The following is a 26380-nucleotide window of genomic DNA, read 5'->3' on the forward strand; positions in this document are numbered from 1 at the left end:
TTGTGGTGGATGCAGTCAATGCTCGGGGAAAGCAATATCACTCCAAATCCACCCCTTACGATAGAGACTGGAAGAGGCTAGACCTCCTTGGAGAAAAAGCATACTTGTCTGTGACACTGCAATTCAGGGCCTGACATGAGGCCCTAATGGCCAAATATGATTTCATGAACTACTGAAAACTGAGTACTTTTATTGACCACTTACTGGAAGCACAAAAAGAACAATTTCAGGCCATCATCAAAGAGGGCCAATTACTAGTAAGAACAGTGCTACAAACTGCAATGGATGTGGCAGACACAGCAGCCTGCTCAGTCTTGATGGCAGTGGTAGTGAGTCGGGCATCCTGGTCACACCTCTCATGGTTGCCCAAAGAGGTGCAGGCAGTGGTTGAAGATCTCCTTTTCAAAGGGCCCAAACTATTTGCTGACAAGACAACCATGTCATCCTGAAAGACTTGAGGGCCACACTATGCTTCCTGGATAGTGTCCTGGACACCAAGACAGAAGAGGAAATTTACATCACATCCACCTCACAGATCCTGATTACCTCAGTTCCCTCCATCACAGCACTACTATAAACCACAGCACAAGAGAACCCGGCTGCAGAGGAGCAAGTCGTCAACTTCCCAGCGCTCGATCTCTCAACTCTTGTCTTCTAAACACCAATTTTGACTCCTTGGTCGAGGCCGTGAATGACCACTCCTTGCCATGCCATAAGCTGCCAGATACAATGCTTCTATGCCCATTTGGTAGTTACCTGACTCATTTCTTATGGAATTGGAAGAACATCACCTCTAATAAATGGGTTTTGGAGATAATTTCAAAGGGCTACTCTATCTACTTCATGTGCCTCCTCCCTCCCCGTCCCTGTTCAGGGACCCTTTTCACGAGACACTATTGCCTCAGGAAATAGATCACCTGCTCCTCCTAGGGGCCATAGAATCAGTCCCCACTCACCTCAGGGGCAAGGTTTTTTTACTCCAGGTATTTCCTGATACCCAAGTCAAAGGGAGATTGGAGACCCATACTAGATCTACAGGCACTAAACAGATATGTGAGAGCTCAGAAGTTCAAGATGGTCACTCTAGCAGCTATTATTCCATCTCTGGAGCAAGGAAATTGGTTTTTGGCCCTTCACCTATAGGATGCCTACTTACATATTTCCATCTAACCATCTCACAGGAGATTTCTTTGATTCACCTTTGGGCAAAACCATTATCCAGTACAGGGTGCTTCCTTTCAGCCACACCTAGGATGGTCTCCAAGGTCCTTGCCATTGTAGCGGCACACCTACAAATGTTGGGTATTGTCATCTACCCATAACTGGATGACTTGCTTCTCTGGGGCTGAACTCGACTTGGTGTAGTGAGAGCATTCCTCCTCTTGCATGGATTCAACACTCTGTTGAGCCTCATAGAGACAGTCCAAGCTGGCCCACAAACAGCCAGGGATTGTCTCCAGCTCCTGGGTACATGGTGGCATGTACATTCGTGATGCTAAATGCCTGGCTATTCATGAGATGTCTGCAGATGTGGTTCAGATCTGTCTACTCCCCGAACAGGGATGGGTTAGACAAGCCCCTGTTGATGTTCTCCAGGGTCAAACCTCTACCAATGTTGACCTTAACAACAGGCGCCCCCTGGTAGGCCGGGGAGCCCATCTGAACAACCACAAGGTCTAGGGCAAGCGGTCTCCCTCAGAAGTGGTCCTCCACAGCAATCTCTTGGAACTAAGAGCTGTCAGAAATGCCTGTGTGCTCTTTGTCCCATTCATCAGGGATACTCACGCAAAGGTCATGATGGACAATGTGACCTGCATGTTCTGCACCAAGTGGGCACCAGACCACTCTCCCTTTGTGCAGAAGCACTACAACTTTTAATTGATGCTCATCTCAGCTGCTTACTTGCCATGGAGACAGAGTGTGACTGCTGACAGCCCTAGTTGAAACTTCTCCCATGATCACAAATGGGAAATGAACCTTGCTGTGCTTCACAACATATTCAACCTATAGGGGACCCTGACAGTAGACCTTTTTAGCACTTGCTGTAACAGGAAAAGTCCTTGCTATTGCTCCAGAGCTGGATTGGGGAGACGGTCCCTGGAGAGCACCCTTGTCTTCCCATGGAGTGGGGATCTACTGTACACCTTTCCTCCATTTCCTCTGTTATCCAGGGTCTTGCTGAAAATACAGAGAGAGAAGGTGAAAGTTACTTTGATTGCCCCCTCCTGGCCGAGACAAGTTTGGTTCCAGTATGTCCTCCGATTCCTCTTCTGCCCCTTCCTCATCTGCTCTCTTAGAACAACGGAAGGGTCCTTCTCCCCAATATGCAGATCCTCTGGCTTCACGCCTGACTCCTTTTTGATTCCAACACCTAGAGAGTGAATGCTTTGAGTGGGTTAAAGAAATGTTACTGCACAGTAGGAAATCAGAAACTCATCATACCCACCTTCAAAAGTGGAAACAATTCCAAGTTTTGTGTGATTCCAAGCAAGTGGGCCAGTCATTTTCCTCCTGTTGATTCTGGACTATATTCTCTAGACCTCAAATGGTCCAGGCTTTTTCTTAGCTCACTTAGTTCATCTAGTGACTGTAACAGCCTTCCACCATCCGATGGACGGATACTCAGTGTTCGACCATCCAACAACCATGCAGATTCATTAAAGGCATGTTTAAAGGCATGGGAATCCTATTCCTGCATATTAGATCACCCACTCCAGCCTGAGACCTAAATCTAGTTCTAAGAACCCTGACCAGATCACGCTTTGAGCTGATGGCTGCTTGCTCCCTATTACACCTATCCATTAAGATGGCATTCCTGGTGGCCATTACTTCACCTCAAAGGATAGGAGAGATAGCAGCATTCAAGGCACCTCCGCCATTCACGGTCTTAATTTGGGGACAAAGTCACCTTGAGGACACACCATAAGTTCCTTCCAAAGGTGACCTTGTCCTTCCATATGAATCGGCTAATTCATCTCTCTGTTTTTTTCCAAAACCACATAATAACAATAGAGAGGCAATGCTACATATGCTGGATGTTAGGAGAGCCCTATCATTCTACTTAGGACTAAAGGAATATGAGGCACAAGTGGTGTTCTTGTCCATCCTCCCTGTGGAAGGAAAAGGCCCGGTAGAGACCATCGAATTGTGGAAGTCAAGGAATGGCTACGCAGGTGGTGTCGGAGAGAAGGCTTTGGATTCTTTGACCATGGGGTGGTGTTCTAAGAAGGAGGAGTGCTAGGCAGAGACGGGCTCCACCTAACGAAGAGAGGGAAGAGCATCTTCGCAAGCAGGCTGGTTAACCTAGTGAGGAGGGCTTTAAACTAGGTTCACCGGGGGAAGGAGACCAAAGCCCTGAGGTAAGTGGGGAAGTGGGATACCGGGAGGAAGCACAAGCAGGAGCCCGTGAGAGGGGAGGGCTCCTGCCTCATACTGAGAAAGAGGGATGATCAGCGAGTTATCTCAAGTGCCTATACACAAATGCAAGAAGCCTGGGAAACAAGCAGGGAGAACTGGAAGTCCTGACATAGTCAAGGAATTATGATGTGATTGGAATAACAGAGACTTAGTGGGATAACTCACATGACTGGAGTACTGTCATGGATGGATATAAACTATTCAGGAAGGACAGGCAGGGCAGAAAAGGTGGGGGAGTTGTTTTGTATGTAAGAGAGCAGTATGACTGCTCCAGAGCTCCGGTATGAAACTGCAGAAAAACCTGAGTCTCTGAATTAAGTTTAGAAGCGTGGGCATCAAGGGTGATATTGTGATGGGAGTCTGCTATAGACCACCAGACCAGGGGGATGAGGTGGACGAAGCTTTCTTCCGGCAACTAACGGTTCTCATGGGAGACTTCAATCACCCTGATATCTGCTGGGAGAGCAATACAGCACTGCACAGACAATCCAGGAAGGTGTTGGAAAGTGTAGGGGACAATTTCCTGGTGCAAGTGCTGGAAGAACCAACTGGGGGCAGAGCTCTTCTTGACCTGCTGCTCACAAACCAAGAAGAATTAGTAGGGGAAGCAAAAGTGGATGGGAATCTGGGAGGCAGTGACCATGAGATGGTCGAGTTCAGGATCCTGACACAAAGAAGAAAGGAGAGCAGCAGAATACGGACCCTGGACTTCAGAAAAGCAGACTTTGACTCCCTCAGGGAACTGATGGGCAAGATCTCCTGGGAGAATAACATGAGGGAGAAAGGAGTCCAGGAGAGCTGGCTGTATTTTAAAGAATCTTTATTGAGGTTACAGGGACAAACCATCCCGATGTGTAGAAAGAATAGTAAATATGGCAGGCGACCAGGTTGGCTTAACAGTGAAATCCTTGCTGATCTTAAACACAAAAAAGAAGCTTACAAGAAGTGGTAGATTTGGACAAATGACCAGGGAGGAGTATAAAAATATTGCTCAGGCATGCAGGAGTGAAATCAGGAAGGCCAAATCACACCTGGATTTGCAGCTAGCAAGAGATGTTAAAAGTAACAAGAAGGGTTTCTTCAGGTATGTTAGCAACAGGAAGGAGATCAGGGCAAGTGTGGGCCCCTTACGGAATGGGGGAGGCAACCTAGTGACAGAGGATGTGGAAAAAGCTAATGTACTCAATGCTTTTTTTGCCTCTGTCTTCACGAACAAGGTCAGCTCCCAGACTACTGCACTGAGCAGCACAGCATGGGAAGGAGGTGACTAGCCCTCTGTGGAGAAAGAAGTGGTTCGGGACTATTTAGAAAAGCTGGACAAGCACAAGCACAAGGAGTTGGCGGATGTGATTGCAGAGCCATTGTTCATTATCTTTGAAAACTCATGGCGATGGGGGAGGTCCGAGATGACTGGAAAAAGACTAATGTAGTGCCCATCTTTAAAAAAGGGAAGAGGGAGAATCTGGGGAACTAAAGACCAGTCAGCCTCACCGCAGTCCCTGGAAAAATCATGGAGCAGGTCCTCAAGGAATCAATTCTGAAGCACTTAGAGGAGAGGAAAGTGATCAGGAACAGTCAGCATGGATTCACCAAGGGCAAGTCATGCCTGACTAATCTAATTGCCTTCTATGACGAGATAACTGGCTCTGTGGATGAGGGGAAAGCAGTGGCCATGTTATTCCTTGACTTTAGCAAAGCTTTTGGCATGGTTTCCCACAGTATTCTTGCCAGCAAGTTAAAGAAGTATGGGCTGGATGAATGGACTTTCAGGTGGATAGAAAGCTGGCTAAATTGTCAGGCTCAAAGGATAGTGATCATGGCTCCATGTCTAGTTGGCAGCCGGTATCAAGCGGAGTGCCCTAAGGGTCGGTCCTGGGGCCGGTTTTGTTCAATGTCTTCATTAAGGATTGCACCCTCAGCAAGTTTGCGGATGACGCTAAACTGGGAGGAGTGGTAGATACGCTGGAGGGTAGGGATAGGATACAGAGGGACCTAGACAAATTGGAGGATTGGGCCAGAAGAAATCTGATGAGGTTCAACAAGGACAAGTGCAGAGTCCTGCACTTAGGATGGAAGAATCCAATGCACCGCTACAGACTAGGGACCAAATGGCTAGGCAGCAGTCCTGCAGAGAAGGACCTAGTGTTTCCAGTGGACGAGAAGCTGGATATGAGCCAACAGTGTGCCCTTGTTGCCAAGAAGGCTAATGGCATTTTGAGATGTATACGTAGGGGCATTGCCAGCAGATCGAGGGACGTGATTGTTCCCCTCTGTTCAACATTGGTAAGGCCTTATCTGGAGTACTGTGTCCAGTTTTGGGCCCCACGCTACAAGAAGGATGTGGAAAAATTGGAAAGCGTCCAGTGGAGGGTAATAAAAATTATTAGGGGACTGGAATACATGACTTAGGAGAGGCTGAGGGAACTGGGATTGTTTAGTCTGCAGAAGAGAAGAATGAGTGGGGATTTGATGGCTGCTTTCAACTACCTGAAAGGGGGTTCGAAAGAGGATGTATCTAGACTGTTCTCGGTGGTAGCAGATAACAGAATAAGGAGTAATGGTCTCAAGTTGCAGTGGGGGAGGTTTAGGTTGGATATTAGGAAAAACTTCTTCACTTGGAGGGTGATGAAGCACTGGAATGGCTTACCTAGAGAGGTGGTGGAATCTCCTTCCTTTGAGGTTTTTAAGATCAGGCTTGACAAAGCCCCGGCTGGGATGATTTAGTTGGGGATTGGTCCTTGTCAAGGTTCCTTCCCCACTCTGAACTCTAGGGTACAGATGTGGGGACCTGCATGAAAACCTCCTAAGCTTACTTTTACCAGCTTAGGTTAAAACTTCCCCAAGGTACAAACTATTTTACCTTTTGCCCTTGGACTTACGCTGCCACACCAAACGTCTAACACCGGTTACTGGGAACAAGTCTGTTTGGAAACGTCTTTCCCCCCAAAATCCTCCCTTATCTTACACCCCCTTTCCTGGGGAAGGTTTGATAAAAATCCTCACCAATTTGCATAGGTGACCACAGACCCAAACCCTTGGATCTTAAGAACAATGAAAAAGCATTCAGTTTCTTAAAAGAAGAATTTTAATAGAAGAAAAAGTAAAAGAATCTCCTCTGTAAAATCAGAATGGTAAATATCTTGCAGGATAATCAGATTCAAAACATAGAGAATCCCTCTAGGCAAAACCTCAAGTTACAAAAAGACACAAAAACAGGAATATCCATTCCATTCAGCACAGCTTATTTTCTCAGCCATTTAAAGAAATCAGAATCTAACGCATATCTAGCTAGATTACTTACTAAGTTCTAAGACTCCATTCCTGTTCTGTCCCCGGCAAAAGCATCACACAGAAAAAGAGAGGCTTTTTTTTTCCTCTGCCCCCAGCTTTTGAAAGTATCTTGTCTCCTCATTGGTCATTTTGGTCAGGTGTCAGCGAGGTTATCCTAGCTTCTTAACCCTTTACAGGTGAAAGGGTTTTTCCTCTGGCCAGGAGGGATTTTAAAGGTGTTTACCCTTCCCTTTATATTTATGACAGTCCTGCTTTGAGCAGGGGGTTGGACTAGATGACCTCCTGAGGTCCCTTCTAACCCTGATATGCTATGATTCTATGACTAAGGACTTGAGAGTTGATATTGTGCAGCCTTTGAATCTGTCCGCAAATGAAAGGAAGAGCGTGGGAGACTTTCTAAAGACTCTTTAAATGGATCTCCAGTTGCATTATCACTGTTACTGTGCTCAGAATCTGCTGCTCCTGTCAGGAATTTGCACTGTGACAAAGTCAGGCCAGACGGCTGCAAGAGAGCGCTGGAAGATCGATATGTTAGCCCTAGAATGTTACAGGCCCTTTTTCTTACAAGCCGAGAAGGGGTTACCTCAGGTCAGTTGGGGACACCTGAAGCTATTTAAGGGCTGCCTCAGATCTTTTAAAATCCTTCCTCTGGTGAGAGAAAGAGGGACAAGAAAGAGACAAGCTGCTGCCAGGCTAGTGGCAGCAGGGAAATAAGCTTTTCCAGGGTGAGAGGCTGTGCTCCTTTCCATAGGGGAAACAGCCAAACCTGAGTGCCTGCTAGGGGAAGGACTGACACCACGGTGCAAACAGGACAGCGAGGAGGTAGGAAAAGGTATCCCCCTTTATTTTTGCGTTTGTGAGACTGTTTCCTTTTTGTTTGGTGGAGGATCACTCCTTAGGCAAGCCCCAAGGGCTACCCTGAAAATATGATGAAAGGAGCACAGAGAGGGGAGATAAACACTGCCCAGAGTGGGGCTGATTTACCCCAGGCCTGTCCGTGCCAGAGGGGAAGGTGCTAAGTCTGGCAAGACAAAGGAAATGCCTTGCCACACATGGTGTGAGAAGTGGGATTTGACTTTGTGGCAAACCAACCTGCTGCAAGGTAAATCAGCCCTCCCCACAAAATGGACGCCATAGTGAGGGCACTGGTACAGGCTACGGCAGCACAACAAGAGGCTATCCGGTCCAGATGGCCACCCAACAGGAGTCAGTACGGCTACAGCAGGAAATGAATCAACTACTGGTGAGCCAGGCACCCCAGATCGAGCCAACCTGCAGGAGGTCGTGAACCAGCAGAAGTTCTGACAAATGGCCATGACAGGACATGATCCCTAAGGGCAAGGAGTTACCTACAGAAGATGACAGTGGAAGATGATGTGGAGACATATCTTCTTGCCTTCGAGAGAATGGCCCGACATGAGGCCTGGCCCAAGACCAGTGGGCCAGCATCCTCGCCCCTTTCCTGTGTCAGGAGGCCCAGAAGGCCTACTATGACATGGCTGCGGAAGCGGCTACAGACTACCCCCAGTTGAAGACTGAGATCCTGGTGAGGTCTGGGGTGACGACTGCGATAAGGGCCCAGAGGTTCCACAAGTGGAGGTACCGGGATGGCAAAGCACTGAGGTCCCAGTTGTTCGACCTGATGCATCTAATGCGGAAATGGCTGCACCCCGAGATCCACAGTGTGGAGAATATTATGGAAGTCGTAGTGTTGGACAGGTTCATGAGAGGACTACCGCCAGACCTATGAGGATGGGTCCACCAAAATAACCCCTCCTCCTATGACAAGTTCCCCGCCCTCGGGTAGAGACCAAAGAGTGGCCAAAGAACTTTCTCGGACTACTGCGGAAGAGTTGTGCTGGGTCAAGAGGGTTTATTCTCTACAACTAGGAAGCCCTGGAAAACTAGATGAGCGAGGAAGGCAGACAAAAAGTTGGGAACCAGGATCTTGGCCCAGAACCAAAAGGCTGCACTCGTAGGGAAGAAATCTTGTACAGCTGGCAGGGGGGCCACTCAGATAGTTGACGAGCCGGAAGCTGGATCCAATTCCATGGAGACCAATTCTGGGAGGGAAACAGAAATAGGTCCCCTTGAATTTGGGCATATTGGAACCTCCTTTGAGAAGTTTTTGGGCAGGATCAGGCCAATGATCCACTATATGATGATGTTAGAAAAGAGATAGTTGAGGTGAATGAGGTCCCAGTGGAGGGGGAAACCAAAGGCCATACTTCGTGATAAAAAGGGACCTATTATATAGAGTAGTCCGAATGCAAGAGGAAGAAGTGGAGCAGCTCTTGGTACCTTGAAGGCGCCAGAGGGCAGTGCTGGACCTAGCTCATAGTCATTTGTTTGGAGGACATCTAGGGGTAGATAAGACCCTCAGTCGAATCCTATGGGAGGTTTTTTTGGCCAGGAATTTATATGGAGGTCTGATGATATTGCGCCTTCTGTCCAGAATGCCAGTTACATGGCCCTGACACACTTAAGGCCCTGACCACACTTAGTACCTCTGCCAATTATTGAAGTCCCATTTGAGGATAGCCGTGGACTTGATAGGCCCACTGGAGAAGGTATCCCATGGCCATCAGTGTGTGCTCGTTGTTCTGGACTATGCCACCTGATACCTAGAAGCTGTACCCCTACAAAACACCATGTCCGAGACGATAGCTAAGGAATTCATTCAAATTTTCTCCAGGGTGGGGATACCCAAAGAGATTTTGACTGATCAAGGAATCCCCTTTTTGTCAAAGTTGATGAGGGACTTGTGTGTGACGCTCCACATACGGACCTAAAAATGTCAGTCTATCAGTCACAGACTGATGGCCTTGTCTAACGTCTTAATAGGACATTGAAGAACACGATATGGAAAGTGGTGAGCCAGAATGGGAAAAATTGGGTTATCTTACTACCTTACCTGATGTTTGCTATAAGGGAGGTTCCCCAGTCTTCAACCGGCTTTTCCCCTTTTGAGCTCTTAGTTGGTTGCCACCCCCGTGGCATACTGGACATTGCCCAGGAGGGGTAGAAAGAACAGCCTAACCAGGGAAGAAACATCATTGAGCATGTGATGCAGATGAGGGACAGAATAGTCCAAGTCACCCCCATAGTGCAGGAACATATGGGCCCAAAAGACCTATTACAAGCGCTAAGCAATGGTCTGGAAATTCCAGGTGGAAGATTGGGTAGTGGTGCAGGTTCCCACAACTAAGAGCAAACTCCTGGCTAGATGGCAGGGACCATATGAAGTGATAGAATCCATTGGGGAGGTCAACTATAAGGTTTGACAGCCTGATCGCCTGAAGAGATCTACCATGTCAACCTATTGAAGCCCTGGGCAAGACAGGGAAGCTCATCTGGTCATCCTAGAGACACCACGCCAAGAAAATAAACATTAGGGACAGGCTGGAATATCCCCCGAATTGACCCCTGAACAACAAGCAGAAGTTACCAATATGATTGAACAAAACCACCACGTGTTCTCGGAGAAGCCAAGCAGCACTACAGAAGTCCATCATCACAGATCCTGGAGTAAAGGTGAATGTTAAGACATACAAAATCCTAGAGGCAAAAATAGAGGAGATCAGGACCGAAGTTAGGAGAATGCTAGAGCTAGGAGTCATTGAGGAGTCTCATAGTTAATGGTCCAGTCCAGTCGTCCTGGTACCTAAGCCAGATGGCAGCATGAGATTCTGCAATGACTTCTGAAAATAAAATGAGGTGTCCCAGTTCAGTGCTTACCCTATACCGCGGCTAGACAAGCTAATTGAGTGATTGGGAAAAACTCTATTTTTGTCCTTGACCTGACCAAAGGTAATTGGCACATTCCTCTGGCCAAGGAAGCCAAAGAGAAGACTGCTTTTTCTACACCAGAAGGATTTACCAGTACACTGTCCTCCCTTTTGGGTTACGTGGGGCTCCTGCGACCTTCCAGCAGCTCATAGATAAGCTGTTACATCGACATGACAAGTATGCAACTGCTTACCTTGCTGATGTCATCATACGTAGCCCAGACTGGGAGACTCACCTAGAAAAGGTGGAAGCAGTATTGGAAAATGAGGAAGGCAGGTTTCACTGTGAATCCCTCCAAATGTGAAATAGGGCTATCAGAAACCGAATACCTTGGGTAAATCATGGGGATGGGCATTGTAAAGCCCGCCCCCAACTGAACAAGGTAGAGGTGATACAAAGTTGGCCCCGACTGATCCGGAAGAAACAGGTCAGAGCATTCCTGGGGCTAGTTGGGTACTACAGGCGAATCATTCCCCACTTTTCTACCAGAGCGTACCCTTTGACGGATCTGATAAAGGCTTAGGGCCCAGACATAGTGAAATGGACCAGCGCAACTGAAGAAGCTTTTGCCGATCTGAGGACCGGCCTCTGCAGTAATCCAGTACTAGTAGCCCCAGACTTTGAGAAAGAGTTTATACTACAAACCGATGTCTCCAAGGTTGGGTTAGGAGCCGTACTTTCTCAAATCGTAGGAAAGGAAGAATACCCAGTCCTGTTCCTTAATAGGAAGCTCCTACGCAGAGAACAAAAGTATTCTGTGGTAGAGAAGGAATGCCTTATGGTAAAGTGGGCCATGGAAGTCCTCCGATACTGCCTACTTGGACGGAGGTGTACCCTCATCACTGACCATGCTTCCCCTGAAATGGATGCACTGGAACAAAGAAAGAAATGCCAGGATGATAACGAGAGAGTTCTTGTTACAACCCTTCCACTTCAGAGTGCAACACCGGTCAGGGACCAAGCATGGCAATGCTGAGGCCTGTCAACGATGCACTGTTTTTTGACCCAAGTAGCCCAAGCCCATGGTGTTGAGAGGGGGGAGAATATGTGACAAAGTCAGGCTGGACGGCTTCAAGAGGGTGCTGGAAGGCTGATATGTTAGTCCTAGAATGTCAAAGGCCCTTTTTCCTACAAGTAGAGAAGAGGTTACCTCAGGTCAATTGGGGACACTGGAATCTTTTTAAGGGTTGGCTGAGATCTTTTAAAACCCCTCCTCTGGTGAGAGAAAGGGGGGAGAGAGAGACAAGCTGCTGCCAGGTTAGTGGCAGCAGGGAAATAAGCTTATCCAGGTTGAGAGGCTGTGCTTCTTCCCAGAGGGGAAACAGCCAAACCTGAGTGCCTGCTAGGGAAAGGACTGACACCCCTGGAAAAATAACAGGACAACCCAGCGAGGAGACAGGGAAAAGTATCCCCCTTTATTTGTGTGTTTGTGAGACTTTCCTTTTTGTTCAGTGGAGGATCACCCCTTAGGCCAACACCGAGAGCTACCCTGAAAATATGATGAAAGGAGCACAGAGAGGGGAGACAAACACTGCCCAGAGTAGGGCTGATTTACCTCAGGCCCATCACCACCAGAGGAGGAAGTGCTAAATCTGACGAGATGAAGGAGGTGTCTTGCTGTAGCATGCATTCTACAAGATATGTTTCCACCTCGGTTGTGTTTGTTAAAGATGTCCCTGTGACATACTGTACCTCAAAGTAGCACATTGTAACCCCCATATTCATCATTCGTGTATGGTTGTGATATTTCATTCAAAGCATGCTATGTAAGATCTCATAGGAAAAGTTATGACCTGTTGAAAACCATTGTTCTGTCAAAATGTGTTCTCATTAGTGTGTATAAAGTTATGAGGCTTTGCTGTATGGCTATTATCGAAATATGTTGTAAGTTTGGGAGTCATCCATTGCTAGTTCTCCAGTGACAACAAAGGAGGTGACCAACACCCAGGCAGGCGTTAAATGACCATTAATCAGTAGCGGAGTTGTAAACAAGGGATATACAGTTCTATAAGAGAGTTGCACAAGCATCACACAATAGGAGGATTACTCAACTCTGTAACTCAGCAAGGCCCACCAGTGCATGTCTGGGCTAGAATTTTCCAGGCACATGAACTGAGGGTATAAAATAAGGGATAGTGGCATCATGCTTTTACCTTTCTCCTCCTCCACCTACGCTGGAAGCAACAAGAATGCTGGGAAGACTAAGACCTAAACTGAGGAGACTGGTCCCAGGCTTAAAGGGAAAGCCTGTGTATAAAGGACTGTAACCTACCTACTACCAGGGCCGGATTTCCAGTTAGGCACAGTAGGCACATACCTAAGGGCGCTCGCATTCTAGGAGTGCCTAAAAGTTAAAAGTGGGTTAAAAGTTTCATTTTTTTTAATGGAAAACACGAAAGCCAGCTGTGGACGGGGTATGTGTGCGTGTGTGGGTGTTGTGTGTGTGAAGATGCTATGCTTAAGGGCGCATAAGGTGTCAGTATGGTCTACCTGCAACATTCAGTGGGGTGAGAAAAGCTGCTGAATCCAAATATTGCTTAGTCTAATAAGGTTTAGGATTTAGACTGCGTACTTACCTTTTATTTTCTTTGGTACTTTTTGTGCCTACCACTTATAATCACTTAAAATCTATCTTTCAGTAGTTAAACTTATTTTAATGTTTTATCCTTACCAGTGAGTTTGTCTAAAGTATTTAGGAAATCTGCACATCTTACAAACGCTGGTACGTGTCCACTTTCCTTTGATGAAGTGGTAAACTAATTAAAAAACTTGCATTGCTCAAGAAGGGGTCTGGAGTGGTGCAAGATGGTATATTCCTGGGGTGCAAAGGCTGGGGCCTTGGGAGATTTGCTGGTGCCTTTCTCTGGGCGATTCATGAGTGGCTCAGGGAGCATTCTTGCAATTAGCTGGGTGTGGGGCTCCATATGCTGTTGTGTTGAGTGATCACAGCGCCCGGAGGGGTTTGCTGCTTGTCACTAGCAAACCCATTGTGAGAGACAGCCCAGGCTGGAGAGCTAAGGGGGCACAGTGGTCCTACAGTTCCAGGTTGTACCTTGGGGATCCCGTCACAGTCCCTATCTCTGAAATCTCCAGGGCAGCAGCATGGGCCTCTGCCCATACTTTCACAGAACACTATGTAATTACCCAAGACTCAGATTCTGATGCTGTCTTCAGCTCCACTGTGCTATCAGTAATAGGCTCCACTCTGAAGCCCCAGCTCTCCATGGGGCATAATGCTGTGGAGTCCTCTACAGTGGAGCACCCATAGGGACACTACAGTAACTCCTTGCTTAACGTTGTAGTTATGGTCTTGAAAAATGCTACTTCAAGCGAAAAGATGTTAAGAGAATCCAATTTCCCCATAAGAATTAATGTAAATGGGGGGTTAGGGGATTTTTTTCCGCCAGATAAGACACCACACATACACACCTACACCCGTATAAGTTTTAAACTATTTAATACTGTACACAACCATGATGATTGTGAAGCTTGGTAAAGGTGGTGGAGTCACAGGGTGGGCTATTTCCCAGGGAATGCCTTACTGCTAAATGATGACCTAGCGCTCGGCTGACCCCTCCAGGGATAGCACGTTGTTAATGTAGCCTCACACTCTACAAGGCAGCACAAATGGAGGGAGGAGACCCAACATGGCAATGGCTGCAAACATTCTCTGTGGAAACTGAACGTGATGATGAACCCACACTATCCCACTGGAGTGCACCACTCCCTCCACTTTCCAAAGTGCTGGGGGTGTGTGCAAGATAGACACATGCACACAGTGTGTATGAGAGACAGAGAGGGAGATTGTGTGTGTGTGTGTGAGAGAGATAGAGACGCATTTCCCCTTTAAGTATGCTGACCCCACTCTGAGTACACTGCCTTTTTAAGTACTGTAGATAAGCAAGTTGAGCCAGCAGCTGCTGCTGGCAAGCTCCCTCTGTCCTGCGCCCTGTCCTGTCGCGCCCTGCTCTGTAGAGCTGGGGGAGGGGGATACCCTGACATCAGCACCCCTCTTCCTCCCCCTCCCCTGCACAGCAAGCAGGAGGCTACTAGGAGCAGTTCCAAGGCAGTGGGCAAGAGCAGTACGTGGCAGTGGGGGAAAGGACACCTGAACTGTCCGGCAATTGATAGCCTGCTGGGCGGCTGCCACACAGGGAACTTAGAGGAGCTCCTGGGGGCTGCTGGCCCACCCTGGTTCCAAGCCCCCACCAGGGAGCTCCAACAGGCTGCTCTTTCTGCAAGTAGTGGGCAAAGCAGGTGACTGCCAAACAACGTTATAAGGGAGCATTGCGCAACTTTAAACGAGCACGTTCTCTAAGTGATCAGTAACATAACGAAACAACGTTAACCGGGACGATGTTAAGTGAGGAGTTCCTATACTTGAAGAAGAAAAGGAAGTTACTCCCTTGTGTAGTAACGATGGTTCTTCTCAATGTGTGTCCCTATGGTGCTACATAACCTGCCCTCTTCCCCTCTGCTTCGGCATTCCCGTCATGGGACTCTGCAATAGTGAAGGAACTGGTTCCTTTTTCCTGAGGTGGAGGCCATATACAGCCTCGTCTTCCCCTACACCACTTACCTACCCAGCATTTCAGTTCCAATGGCTATACGAAGAAAGCTTATTGCTAAAGCTTCTCTTTAAGATGGATGAAATGCTTCTGATTCTGGTGCTTGTTTGGTGGCTACAGGTACTGTAACCATAGTTGATACAATGATAGGGTATGCATTTTGATTTACCTCTCTGGTCTTCAGTAATGGACAGTGAAATACTGTCATTTATTTTAGCTCAACAACAGAAAAAACTCCAGGGGAAGTTTTTCAGGAAAAACTTAATTGGTGGTCCCCAGTCTTGGCTAAAATATTTTACTGTTATTAATTATACTGCATGCATTCTGTCTGGCTGGAAGTCTAGCATCATAGGTCCTATTTTTTTAAAAGGGGGACAAAGAATCCTGCTTCATAAAGACCTATTAATATGTTAGATGTGGCAGGGAAAAATTATTCCAGATTTTTGCTATCTAAACTTGAAAATGGGCTTTGGAGGTTATTTTATTACATGAAGATCAGTCCAGCTTTAGGGCTGGAAGATCCACAATTGATAATTGTTTTATTCTATATAATTTATAAATACACTGTGGTTAAGGGTACTAGATCATATGCTCCTTTCATAGATCTAAAGATGGCATTTGATTCAATTAGCTGAGACAGTCGTTGGGCAAAGTTAAGGATGGGTATTTGGTCTAAGACTTTTGCATGTCTTGGTTGCTCTACACCAGGGCAATATGGCTAAGGTGAGAACAGAGGTGGGAACAGAGTTGCTCCAGCATTAATAATTTTTAGCCGAAGTTTGGTTTAGGGGCCAAATTTCAGCCTTAGAGATTGTTCAAAATAATTTTTTGAGGAGACTTTTAATTCTCTCAAGTTTTCCCTTGGCCTTGTTTTTACATGCCAAGGTGAGGGTTTTTTTCGGTAAGAAGTAGAGCTTGTCTTGCTTTTCTTAAATATGGGTCTAAGATCTGCACTCTTCCCAATGATAGATTGCCACATCTTTGCCTTCAGGAAAATGGAAGAATAACCTGTGTATTCCTTATTTCCATGGTATAAAACTCTTCAATTTATTATTGCAACACTGGGTTTTTCTGTTACTTATTGTTGATATTTTTTACTCAACATAATCAATTACTCAGACGGAAACTGAGATGTTACCCAACAACAAGCTCTGTCTGTGATTCTAAATTTACTTTTTGGTTTTCTACTTTGAAGACAGCTCATGTTTTTGAACTGCATTTGAATGAGTTATCAAATTCTCATTTATGTAGGGCATATACTCACTTAAGATTCCAAACCATGGAAACTGCTGTCCTTCAAGGTAGATGTAGAAAAGTTCCTTCACATCTTTGTTTTTGCCCAATTGTAGAACTGTCTAGCTTCTGAGAGCACACTGGATTTTACCTCTTTTTTCTATAAAAAAGAATATCACCATATCAAAAGATAATGGTTTTGGTATTGTCTCAATCCCCTGTTGTAATTAAATTGGTGGCAATTTTTGGCCTTTTAGTATTGTGCCAAATAAGAGGTTTTATTAGGTTCTGATGGATATTTTAATGTATTATATGGATGCTGCTCTTCTTTTAGATTGTGTATGTTTTTCTTTGCATTCACAAAAGGCAATGTCATATGTGATTTAATAAAATTGAATTGATTTGAAAATACAGATATTGTGATGCAGCATTCATGGTTATCTGCCTCAGGTTTACAAAAAGAAGAGCAAGCAACTATTGAATAATTGCCATTTGAGGTTCAGAATCTGCTCAGTAATAAGACTGATTAATCTCAGATCATTGGGTTTATATTCCCCTTATTTCAAAAAGAAATAACTCCATCCTCAATAGTCATTGTCCAGATATAGGAATGTTCAGTATTCCTCTTGTTTTTCATAGTATCAACACCAGAGACCACCTGAACAATTTTATATAGAGCTCTAGAGTTCAGAAGAAATCCACTCCACTATGCTATTCTGTAGCTGCTCAATTGGGTCAGACACAGAAATATAAGCTTTGATGTGATGTTCAAGGATCTGCTTGTCTACAGTGATCAATATATACCCTTTTACTCCACACTTTGGTTTCCATCTATCTTATTTCGTGGAGGCTTGGATGGCAAGCACCAGAAAACGATGGGTCCTTCAAGTAATCAGACATGGTTATGCCATTCACTTTCAGTCCTAACAGAATGTTAGGAACCAATAGGAAAGAGCTATTTTTTGTTTTATTATCTATCATAGTGCTGCTGTATAAATCCACGTTTCACCCACAGCTTGAATACTGGTTGCAGTTCTGGTCATCCCATCTCAAAAAAGATACATGAGAATTGGAGAAGGTGCGGAGAAGGGCAACACAAACGATGAGGGGCCTGGGACAGGCTCCACACAAGAAGCGGTTAAAAAGATGGAGACTGTTCAGCTTAGAAGAGCGACGACTAGGGGGGCATATGCTAGAGGGCTATAAAATCCTGGCTGGCGCAGAGAAAGTGAACAGGGAAATGTCATTTATCCACTCACATCACGCACGAACTAGGGGTCACCTATGAAATTAATAGGCAGCAGGTTTAAAACAAAAGCAATTACATAGTCACACAATGTGCAGTCAGCCCCTGGAACTCCTTGCCAAGGCCAAAAGTATAACTGAGTTAAAAAAAAGAATTGGGTACGTTTCTAGAGGATAAGTCCATCAATGGCTTTTAGCCAAAATGGCCGGGGACACAACCCATGTTCTGAGTGACCTTAAACCTTAACCTGCCAGAAGCTGGGACTGGACAAAGATAGATCATTTGAAATTGCCCCGTTTTGTTCATTCCATTTGAAGCATCTGGTTGTGGCCACTGTTAGAAGGCAGGATAGTGCACTAGATGGACTATTGGTAGACCCAGTATGGCTGTTCTGACATTCTTAAAGAGACGGGGCACTGGAAAACATAGCCCTGGCCTTCCAACCAGTTCTTACACCAAAAATAAGTACATTTACATTAACATGCATATGCTGACCTTTGAGTGCTTAGCTGTGATTCTGTTTTCTCTGTGAAAAGAATGTTTATGGTAACAGGGGTTTTTTTTGTTGTTTTTTTTCTCCCAATAAAGATCAGCCAACTGGCCCTTGCTGGTTCTGTCTTTCCAGCCCTGAAGTTGAGAAACATTTGGTTGTTAGTATCGGCACACACGTGAGTACTTCTTAGCACATTCTTCTCATAGAAAAGTGCAATGTTGTATTGATGCTTATAATTTAAAGCCACTTTCTTTTTAACACTTGACTTTAAACTGCAATCAAAAATATCCTAAACTATACAGAAAAGTTTCAGAGTAGCAGCCATGTTAGTCTGTATCCGCAAAAAGAAAAGGAGGACTTGTGGCACCTTAGAGGCTAACAAATTTATTTGAGCATAAGCTTTCATGAGCTACAGCTCACTTCATCGGATGCATTCAGTGGAAAATACAGTGGGGAGATTTATATACACACAGAACATGAAACAATGGGTGTTACCATACACACTGTAACGAGAGTGATCAGGTAAGGTGAGCTATTACCAGCAGGAGAGCGGGGGTGGGGGGCAACCTTTTGTAGTGATAATCAAGGTGGGCCATTTCCAGCAGTTGACAAGAACGTCTGAGGAACGGCAGGGGAAGGGAGAGGAATAAACATGGGGAAATAGTTTTACTTTGTGTAATGACCAATCTACTCCCAGTCTCTACTGAAGCCTAGCCATCACCTTCAGCCCCCAACTAAAACCTCTCCAACGCATCATCAAGGACCTACAACCTACTGAAGGACGACCCATCACTCTCACAGATCTTGGGAGACAGGCCAGACCTTGCTTACAGACAGCCCCCCAACCTGAAGCAAATACTCCCCAGCAACCACAACCACTAACCCAGGAATTATGTGAATCAAACTTAAATCATGTCCCTAAGTAGGTAAAAGATCTCCCAGCAGGACAGTTTATTCTACTCTGCAGTTAGATAACTTTTCTTATCTTTCTTTATGGTCAGGGAACAATGGTAAGGCCAGTTCTGCACTAGAAAGATTTGCCAGTATAGTAATGTCAGTTAGGGTGATTTTTCTTTAATGATATTTCTATACCTTCAAAAGCCCTCGTATGAATGCAGTTATATTGGCAAAAAAGTGTTTCTAGCAGTATCGTTTATTCTGTGTGATAAATCAGTGTAGCTGTATGGACAAAATCACATTGTTGGGTTTTTTGCTAGTATAAGGCATGACCGCATTAGGAGAGTTTGCCATTCTGTGTCACAAATCCACAGAATCAGTGCTACGCCCCAGCTTTAGAATAGTCTCTTGGAGGAATTCCTTCAATGTGCCAGAGTCCCAAAGGGATCTCACTCTTCCTTCAGGGTAGGCTACATGGCCTCACTGCCTCCTGAGACTGAACCTCTAGGTCTTCAGCACTCAGGCTTCACACTGTGAGCTCTGCTTGCCAAGTCCAGCTGAGCAAGACTCTTGGTTAGAGACTTGTACACTCTTCAGGGACTAATGCACTTCACGCAGTATTTGAAGTGACAGTCAAGCAGCATTTTCAAAACAGTAGGCTGTATTAGTCTCAGTCTGCTGGAATATAGCATTGGAATTCCTTAGGTTAGCATAGAGCCATAAACATTAAAGCGTAGTCCATGCTAGTCAACCCAGAGCAATTCACTAGCCAAGCTGTAGGGAACTCCTATTTTCAGGCTCGGTGTCTCTGACTTCCTTCCTTAGGCAGTTCCCAGGTGAAAGAGCCCATGTTTATTCCCCTGCCTTATACCTCTCAGTCCTTTGCTCTCAAGCTGGAGGTCTCTGCTCAGCTTAATTCTCCTCCCTTTGGGGCATTGGTTGCTAGATGTCAGTGTCCTGGTGACTGGATTTTCCATTGTCTTCTCAGATTTTCCACTGATACGGTTGGCCTTGGCCAATCTTTTTAATGACCCGTTCAGTCTGCTCAGACAGCTAGTCTACACACCCACACACTTATGTCTCTTAGTTTGCCCTGAGAGCAAATTTGGAATCCATTTCCGCCCACCCGTACCCCGGGTAGCAGAACAAAGTATGGGGGAAACTGCGTCACACATAGGTGTCCAAAAAAAAAAAAAAAATTATTTATTTTTTTAAAATTCCCAGTTTGTCGTAAGCTACATTAACAAACCTTTTCTAGTGCAGATCTGGTCTAAGACTGTCCTGAGATGGGAACTTACTTCAGCTCTCAGTAAAATTCCAGCTCAAATCATGAGAATCAAATGCATTTCTTAATGATTAAATGTTCTTGTTTATAAGTCTTTGGTGATCTTTTTCTCTGGATAACTTTCTATCTAGTTGGAGACCATTATGTCTTGTGTAAGAACACCTGAGCCCTGATTCAGTGACCTCCTGTGGGTTAAACAGTGTTGATAGCTGGCTGTTCCACTTTGCCTAAAACTGCTGCTGCTGTGGAGTTTAACCCAAAATTTGAGCTGATTATGAACTATTATAGGATCAAATTAATTATTTTTTTATTTTAAACCCAACCATAAATTCCCATGTGGATTTTCTTTCAAGCTGCGTCATATGCAGAAATCCCATTTATTGCCACCCTGACTGAAGCCCAGCTCAACTGTCTCCTTGCTGGTGGCACATTGCCCTGCCTCCAAATTAATTTTTTGCAGTTTCTTACCCTTTTCTAAGTCAGCTGATAATTGACAGCCTGCTACAAAATCTTCTTGAAGTAGAGCCTGGGGTATTTTGTTGATTTTTATCTTTTGAATCTTGCAGCTGTGAGCCGGGTTAGCCATGGGGGAGTTATCATGGCAAGGTCTGAGTTAGTTTGCTGTGAATAGCTTCATATGTATTTTCTGACCTGTTGTTCCATTCTAGTGCTATCTTGCCCTTGCCAAGGGTGGCTTATCAGATGATCATGTCCTGATTTTACCTGTTGGGCATTACCAGTCAGTGGTTGAACTTTCTTCAGAGGCAATGGAAGAAATAGACAAGTACAAATCTTCACTGAAGAAGTTTTTCAGAAGCAAAGGAAAAAGATATGTGTTGTTTGAAAGAAATTACAGGAGTCAGCACCTACAGTTGCAGGTAGGGTTATAACACACCCGTGGAAGAACACAACCAAAGCTGCTTTGAAAGGGAACAGCTCACATTTCAACCTAAGTGCAGGCCAACTCCCTTCTCTGTTTTTCCATCTTGGCATCCCAAATTGTAAATAATCGTGCGACCAGCCGCTGGGAAGCAGGACAAAGGTAAAACCCCTGTGACCACTTAAATGGCCATTTGAGTATGTTTAATTTTTCCTGTTACAGGAAGTGCTGAGAGTTGAGTTTACTGAAGGCCAGTGTCAATAGACTGGAACATTTATTATCTTCAACTGATAAAGACCAGAAGGCTTTCGTCCTGCTTTGGTTTTAACAGCTCTCGTTGGCATGTGCAGTGGGTTACTGTTCAAGGTACTGAGCTAGGCAGGAAAGCTTACAAATGTGTGCTGTAACATACAAAGCTTTGGTCAGTGTCTGAAAACATTGATGCTCAGTGACCAGTTTCTGCTGCATGGATTATGGAAGGGTGCATTGGGTGGTTTTCTACCTGGTGGATCTGTGACAGTTTCAGAGTGGCCTTAATCTACCACAGAGAGTATTGGAGGACACTCGTGAAAACATTTCAAGAACTTTTAGTTTTCAGTTATTCTTCCCGCTCCTACAAGACAGACCTGCCTCATATGTTTAAGTCTATAGAAACAAGTATCATGTGTCTCACATGATGACAAGCAGTACTGAGAGATGTGCAAACCCCCGTGACGGATTTATTGCCTTATCTAAGTGAATAGTATGGTTTGTGTCTTTTTCTTGTGTCCATCATCTCCAGGTGATTCCTGTACCACTCAGCTGTTGTGCTACTGAAGACATTAAAGAGTCCTTTATTTTACAAGCACAAGAACAGGAGATTGAATTATTAGAAATCCCAGAGCACTCGGATATCAAGCAAGTATGAAAAAAGACTGTCACCTCTCATTTACTTATCCTTTCTGGTTTGGCATTTCATCCAGCAGTAGCCTCACATGACCAGATTAAGCAGTCAGGAGTTGTGATACACTGCAGGCCTGATTTACCTCTTGAGGTGAAAATATTGTGAGTTGCAGGTGGTCTGCATCTCTAACATTAAGCCCTGTATGAATAATTGCTGTAGGCTGACTATCTGGGGTAGCCTTTAATTAAACATTCCTAATATGACCTTTTATTTGAATAAAACCCCTGAGGTTCCCATACGTCAGTGCAGTTTTCACTGCAGTTTTCTGCATGATTGAATTTATATAAAAAAACCAAACCCTTTACGTTTTGTAGAGTAGTCCTCTCTCTGTTATAGTGGCTGTAAATAAAGCTCAGAAGCCAGAAATGTCTGAGGTGAGGGGATATAAGAAATAAGTCTCCATCTGGCATGCTAGTCATGTGGAGATGGCTGGCCAAATTCACTGCTGACAAGAGCAGGTGCGGCTCCATTTGCTTCAGTGGAAAAGTGCCAGTTTATGCCAAGTGGTTGACTCTTGGAGCACTTGCCTGGCCAGAGTTTAGAAAGCACTTGCCCTTCTTGCTGGATCAGTGAGTAATAACCAACAGCAGTCTAGCTTGCTGTGTCCTTTGGGCCCATTATCCCTTGGAAACCACATTTGCAGCCAAAGTAGCAACAAGCCAAAAATTAGGTCCCAACTTTTTCTTTTAACTCTGACACACGGAGATTCATCTCAAGCAAAGCTGAGGCTTTCCTCAGGCTTGCTCAGAGAAAGCTTCTGTTAGGATATGGGTACAAAACTACTTAACTTTGTAAAGCCGCTAGATGCCATGAATAAAACCAGATCACTTTCCACAAGGAGTATTACGAGCTCTTCTGTATAGCTCTTCATGCTCCAGAGGAGTTGACTGGCTAGCTTCTGCTCAATAAATAACACAGATGTGTTTGTATTACTATGTAAGGCAATGCAAAGGTTTAATAATACCCTCTCTATGTCCAAAAGTATAAGGCCTTGATTTTCAGCATGCTGGGCTGTGGAAATTAATTATTATTTTAGTTTGGTTTCAACATATAAACATAAAGATGCTTTATGCTGGTCTGTAGGAGCCTTGACAAATTAAAACTACACTCGTTTTCGGTGATCTCTCGAAGTCGAGGTTGATCTTTCACAGGTTTTATTTTTCATGGTTCCTTTGGTGACTGAGGAATCTGATCCTTGAGCACAGGCTCGTTGGCAGACATTGCAGGTAGTGGTGTAAGACAGGATTGGGCTGCAATTGCTGCATGACAGTGGTAAACTGAGACAAAAGCAACATTAGCCAAACCAGCTGCCTTGCTGTGCACAAAACCAGACATCAGCATGAGGTGAATGTCTCCTGATTTGGGTCCTGCAGAACCCCAAACACAACATGTGCTTTAAAAATCTCAGCATCCTCCAAATGCTTTTCACCATGCACTAATGGTGAGCTTATTTGGGGGGGTTTCAGAGCAGAGGGAATGAATTTCTAAGTTGAGGCCTCCTGTCCTACTATCAGCATCCTCTCTGGTAAACCAAAGAGGCTGCACTTTGAGCACTTCCATTGATCTTATGTCAGTATCTCGCAAGGGGGAGGCATCACAAGCAGGCAAGCCCCAAGCCATGTCGGGCTTCATAAGTCAGAATAGGCGCTGAACCTCCACCCACAAGCTAATGGGCAGCGCAAGTGCAGATCAGAGTATTAGTATTAGGAGCTACTGGCAAGATACTCTATTTGTTTTTCAGCAGCTTTAGTTTCCAAATGGACTTACGGCACTGTAGCCCCATGTTGCCCTAGTGTAATTTTAACGAGTGGGGTCCCACGGGGATCAGTTCTGGGGCCAGTTCTGTTCAGGATCTTCATCAATGATTTAGATAATGGCATAGAGAGTACACTCATAAAGTTTGTGGACGATACCAAGCTGGGAGGGGTTGCAAGTGCTTTGGAGGATAGGATTATAAATCAAAATGATCTGGACAAACTGGAGAAATGGTCTGAAGTAAATAGGATGAAATTCAATAAGGACAAATGCAAAGTACTCCACTTAGGAAGGAAGGAAGTTGCACACATACAAAATGGGAAATGACTGCCTAGGAAGGAGTACTGTGGAAAGGGATCTGGGGGTCATAGTGGACCACAAGCTAAATATGAGTCAACAGCGAAACACTGTTGCAAAAACAAACATCCTTCTGGGATGTATTAGCAGGAGTGTTGTAAGCAAGACACAAAAAGTAATTCGTCCACTCTACTCCGTGCCGATTAGGCCTCAGCTGGAGTATTGTGTCCAGTTCTGGGCGCCACATTTCAGGAAAGATGTGGAGAAATAGGAGAAAGTCCAGAGAAGAGCAACAAAAATGATTAAAGGTCTAGAAAACATGACCCTATGATGGAAGATTGAAAAAAATTAGTTTGTTTAGTCTGGAGAAGAGAAGACCGAGAGGGGACGTGATAACAGTTTTCAAGTACATAAAAGGTTGTTACACGGAGGAGGGAGAAAAATTGTTGTTTCTAACCTCTGGGGATAGGACAAGAAGCAATGGGCTTAAATTGCAGCAAGGGAGGTTTAGGTTGGACATTAGGAAAAAGTTCCTGTCAGGGTGGTTAAGCACTGGAATAAATTGCTTAGGGAGGTTGTGGAATCTCCATCATTGGAGATTTTAAAGAAAAGGTTAGACAAACATCTGTCACCTGGGAATCATCAAGAAAGGGATAGACAAGAAGACAGAAAATATCATATTGCCTCTATATAAATCCATGGTATGCCCACACTTTGAATACTTCATGCAGATGTGGTCGCCCCATCTCAAAAAAGATATATTGGAATTGGAAAAGGTTCAGATAAGGGCAACAAAAATGATTAGGGGTATGGAACGGCTTCTGTATGAGGAGAGATTATTAAGACTGGGACTTTTCAGCTGGGAAAAGAGGAGACTAAGGGAGGATATGATAGAGGTCTATAAAATCATGAGTGGTATAGAGAAGGTAAATAAGGAAGTGTTATTTACTCCTCATAATACAAGAACAAGGGGCCACCAAATGAAATCAATAGGTAGCAGGTTTAAAACAAACACAAGAAAGTATTTTTTCATGCAACGCACTGTCAACCTCTGGAACTCCTTGCCAGAGGGTGTTGTGGAGACCAATACTATAACAGGGTTCAAAAGGGAGCTAGATAGATTCATTGCCAGAAACTGGGATTGGGTGACAGGGCATGGATCACTTGATGATAACCTGTCTGTTCATTCCCTTTGGGCACCTGCCTTTGGCCACTGTTAGAGGACAGGATATTGGACTCAATGGACCTTTCGCCTGACCCTGACAGACCTTTGGCTGTTCTTATGGGCTAGATCAGGGATGGGCAAACTATGGTCCATGGGCTGGATCCGGCCCATCAGGGCTTTGGATCTGGACCGTGGGATTGCCTCCCATGGTGCTGCAGGCCCCACACCGCTCTCAGAAGCAGCCGGCACCATGTCCCTGGGGCCCTGTGGGGGTGGGGTGGGTGGGTGGGCAGAGGGCTCCTTGCGTTGTCCTTGCCTCCAGGCACCACACCCTTGCAGCTCCCATTTGCTAGGAACAGGGAACGGTGGCCAGTGGGAGCTTCGGGGGAGGTAGCTGGAGGGGTGGCAAGGGCAGCGTGCAGAGCCCTGTGTTCCCCCTCCCCTAGGGGCCACGCAGGGATGTGGTTCTGGCAGCTTCCCGGAGCGCTGTGGCATGGGGCCAGGGCGGGCAGGCAGGCAGGGAGCCTGTCCTGGCCCCAGTGCGAGCCGCTGCCACCCTAGAGCCGCTTTAGATAAGCAGTGTTGGGCCGGAGCCCGAACCCCTTCTGCACCCCGCCCCCCCAACTCCCTGCCCTGAGCTCCCTGCTGCACCCTGCACCCCCATGTACCCCAACCCCCTGCCCTGAACTCCCTCCCACAGTCTGCACCCCTGCCCTGAGCCCCCTCCTGGACCCCAACCCCCTTCCCTGAGCCCACTCATACACTCCGCACCCCTCCTCTGCCCCAGTCCCTTGCCCTGAGCCTGTTCCTGCACACCGCAACCCCTCCCACACCCCACACTCCCTCCCACACCCCAACCTCCTGCCCTGGCCCTGCATACAATTTCCCCACCCAGATGTGGCCCTTGGCCCAAAAAGTTTGCCCACCCCTGGGCTAGATAATACTTCGTCCTGCCATGAGTGCAGGGGACTGTACTAGATGACCTCTTGAGGTCTCTTCCAGTCCTATGATTCTATGAATCTTGAAATGATGAAGGCCTGCATGACAGAAGCCACCCAACTTGGGACTTGACATACATGTATAGTACGCTAGCTGCCTGTCTCGCTGTGTGTGTGCAGAAA

At 45.7% G+C, this 26380-nt stretch overlaps 1 protein-coding gene and 1 non-coding gene across 9 annotated transcripts in view; both read left to right on the top strand.

The window, feature by feature from the left end:
* Positions 1–26380, top strand: part of CWF19L1 (CWF19 like cell cycle control factor 1) — a 68761-nt gene that overhangs the window by 38849 nt on the left and 3532 nt on the right. For 6 of the 8 annotated variants that reach the window (XM_077836349.1, XM_077836348.1, XM_077836352.1 and 3 more), the window contains 3 exons: positions 18133–18212; positions 20888–21097; positions 21881–22000. In XM_077836349.1, the coding sequence (XP_077692475.1) occupies positions 18133–18212; positions 20888–21097; positions 21881–22000 (410 nt within the window). Of the gene's footprint in view, positions 1–18132; positions 18213–20887; positions 21098–21321; positions 21466–21880; positions 22001–26380 lie in introns of those variants that run through there. The other 2 variants (XR_013348231.1, XM_077836351.1) reach the window with 2 other exon arrangements.
* On the top strand, positions 21584–21720 carry LOC144276744 (small nucleolar RNA SNORA12). Its single transcript, XR_013348322.1, has one exon. It is a non-coding gene; the product is annotated as a small nucleolar RNA SNORA12 (small nucleolar RNA).

This window comes from Eretmochelys imbricata, chromosome 17, assembly GCF_965152235.1.
Source record: "Eretmochelys imbricata isolate rEreImb1 chromosome 17, rEreImb1.hap1, whole genome shotgun sequence".
Classification (NCBI taxonomy): domain Eukaryota; kingdom Metazoa; phylum Chordata; order Testudines; family Cheloniidae; genus Eretmochelys; species Eretmochelys imbricata.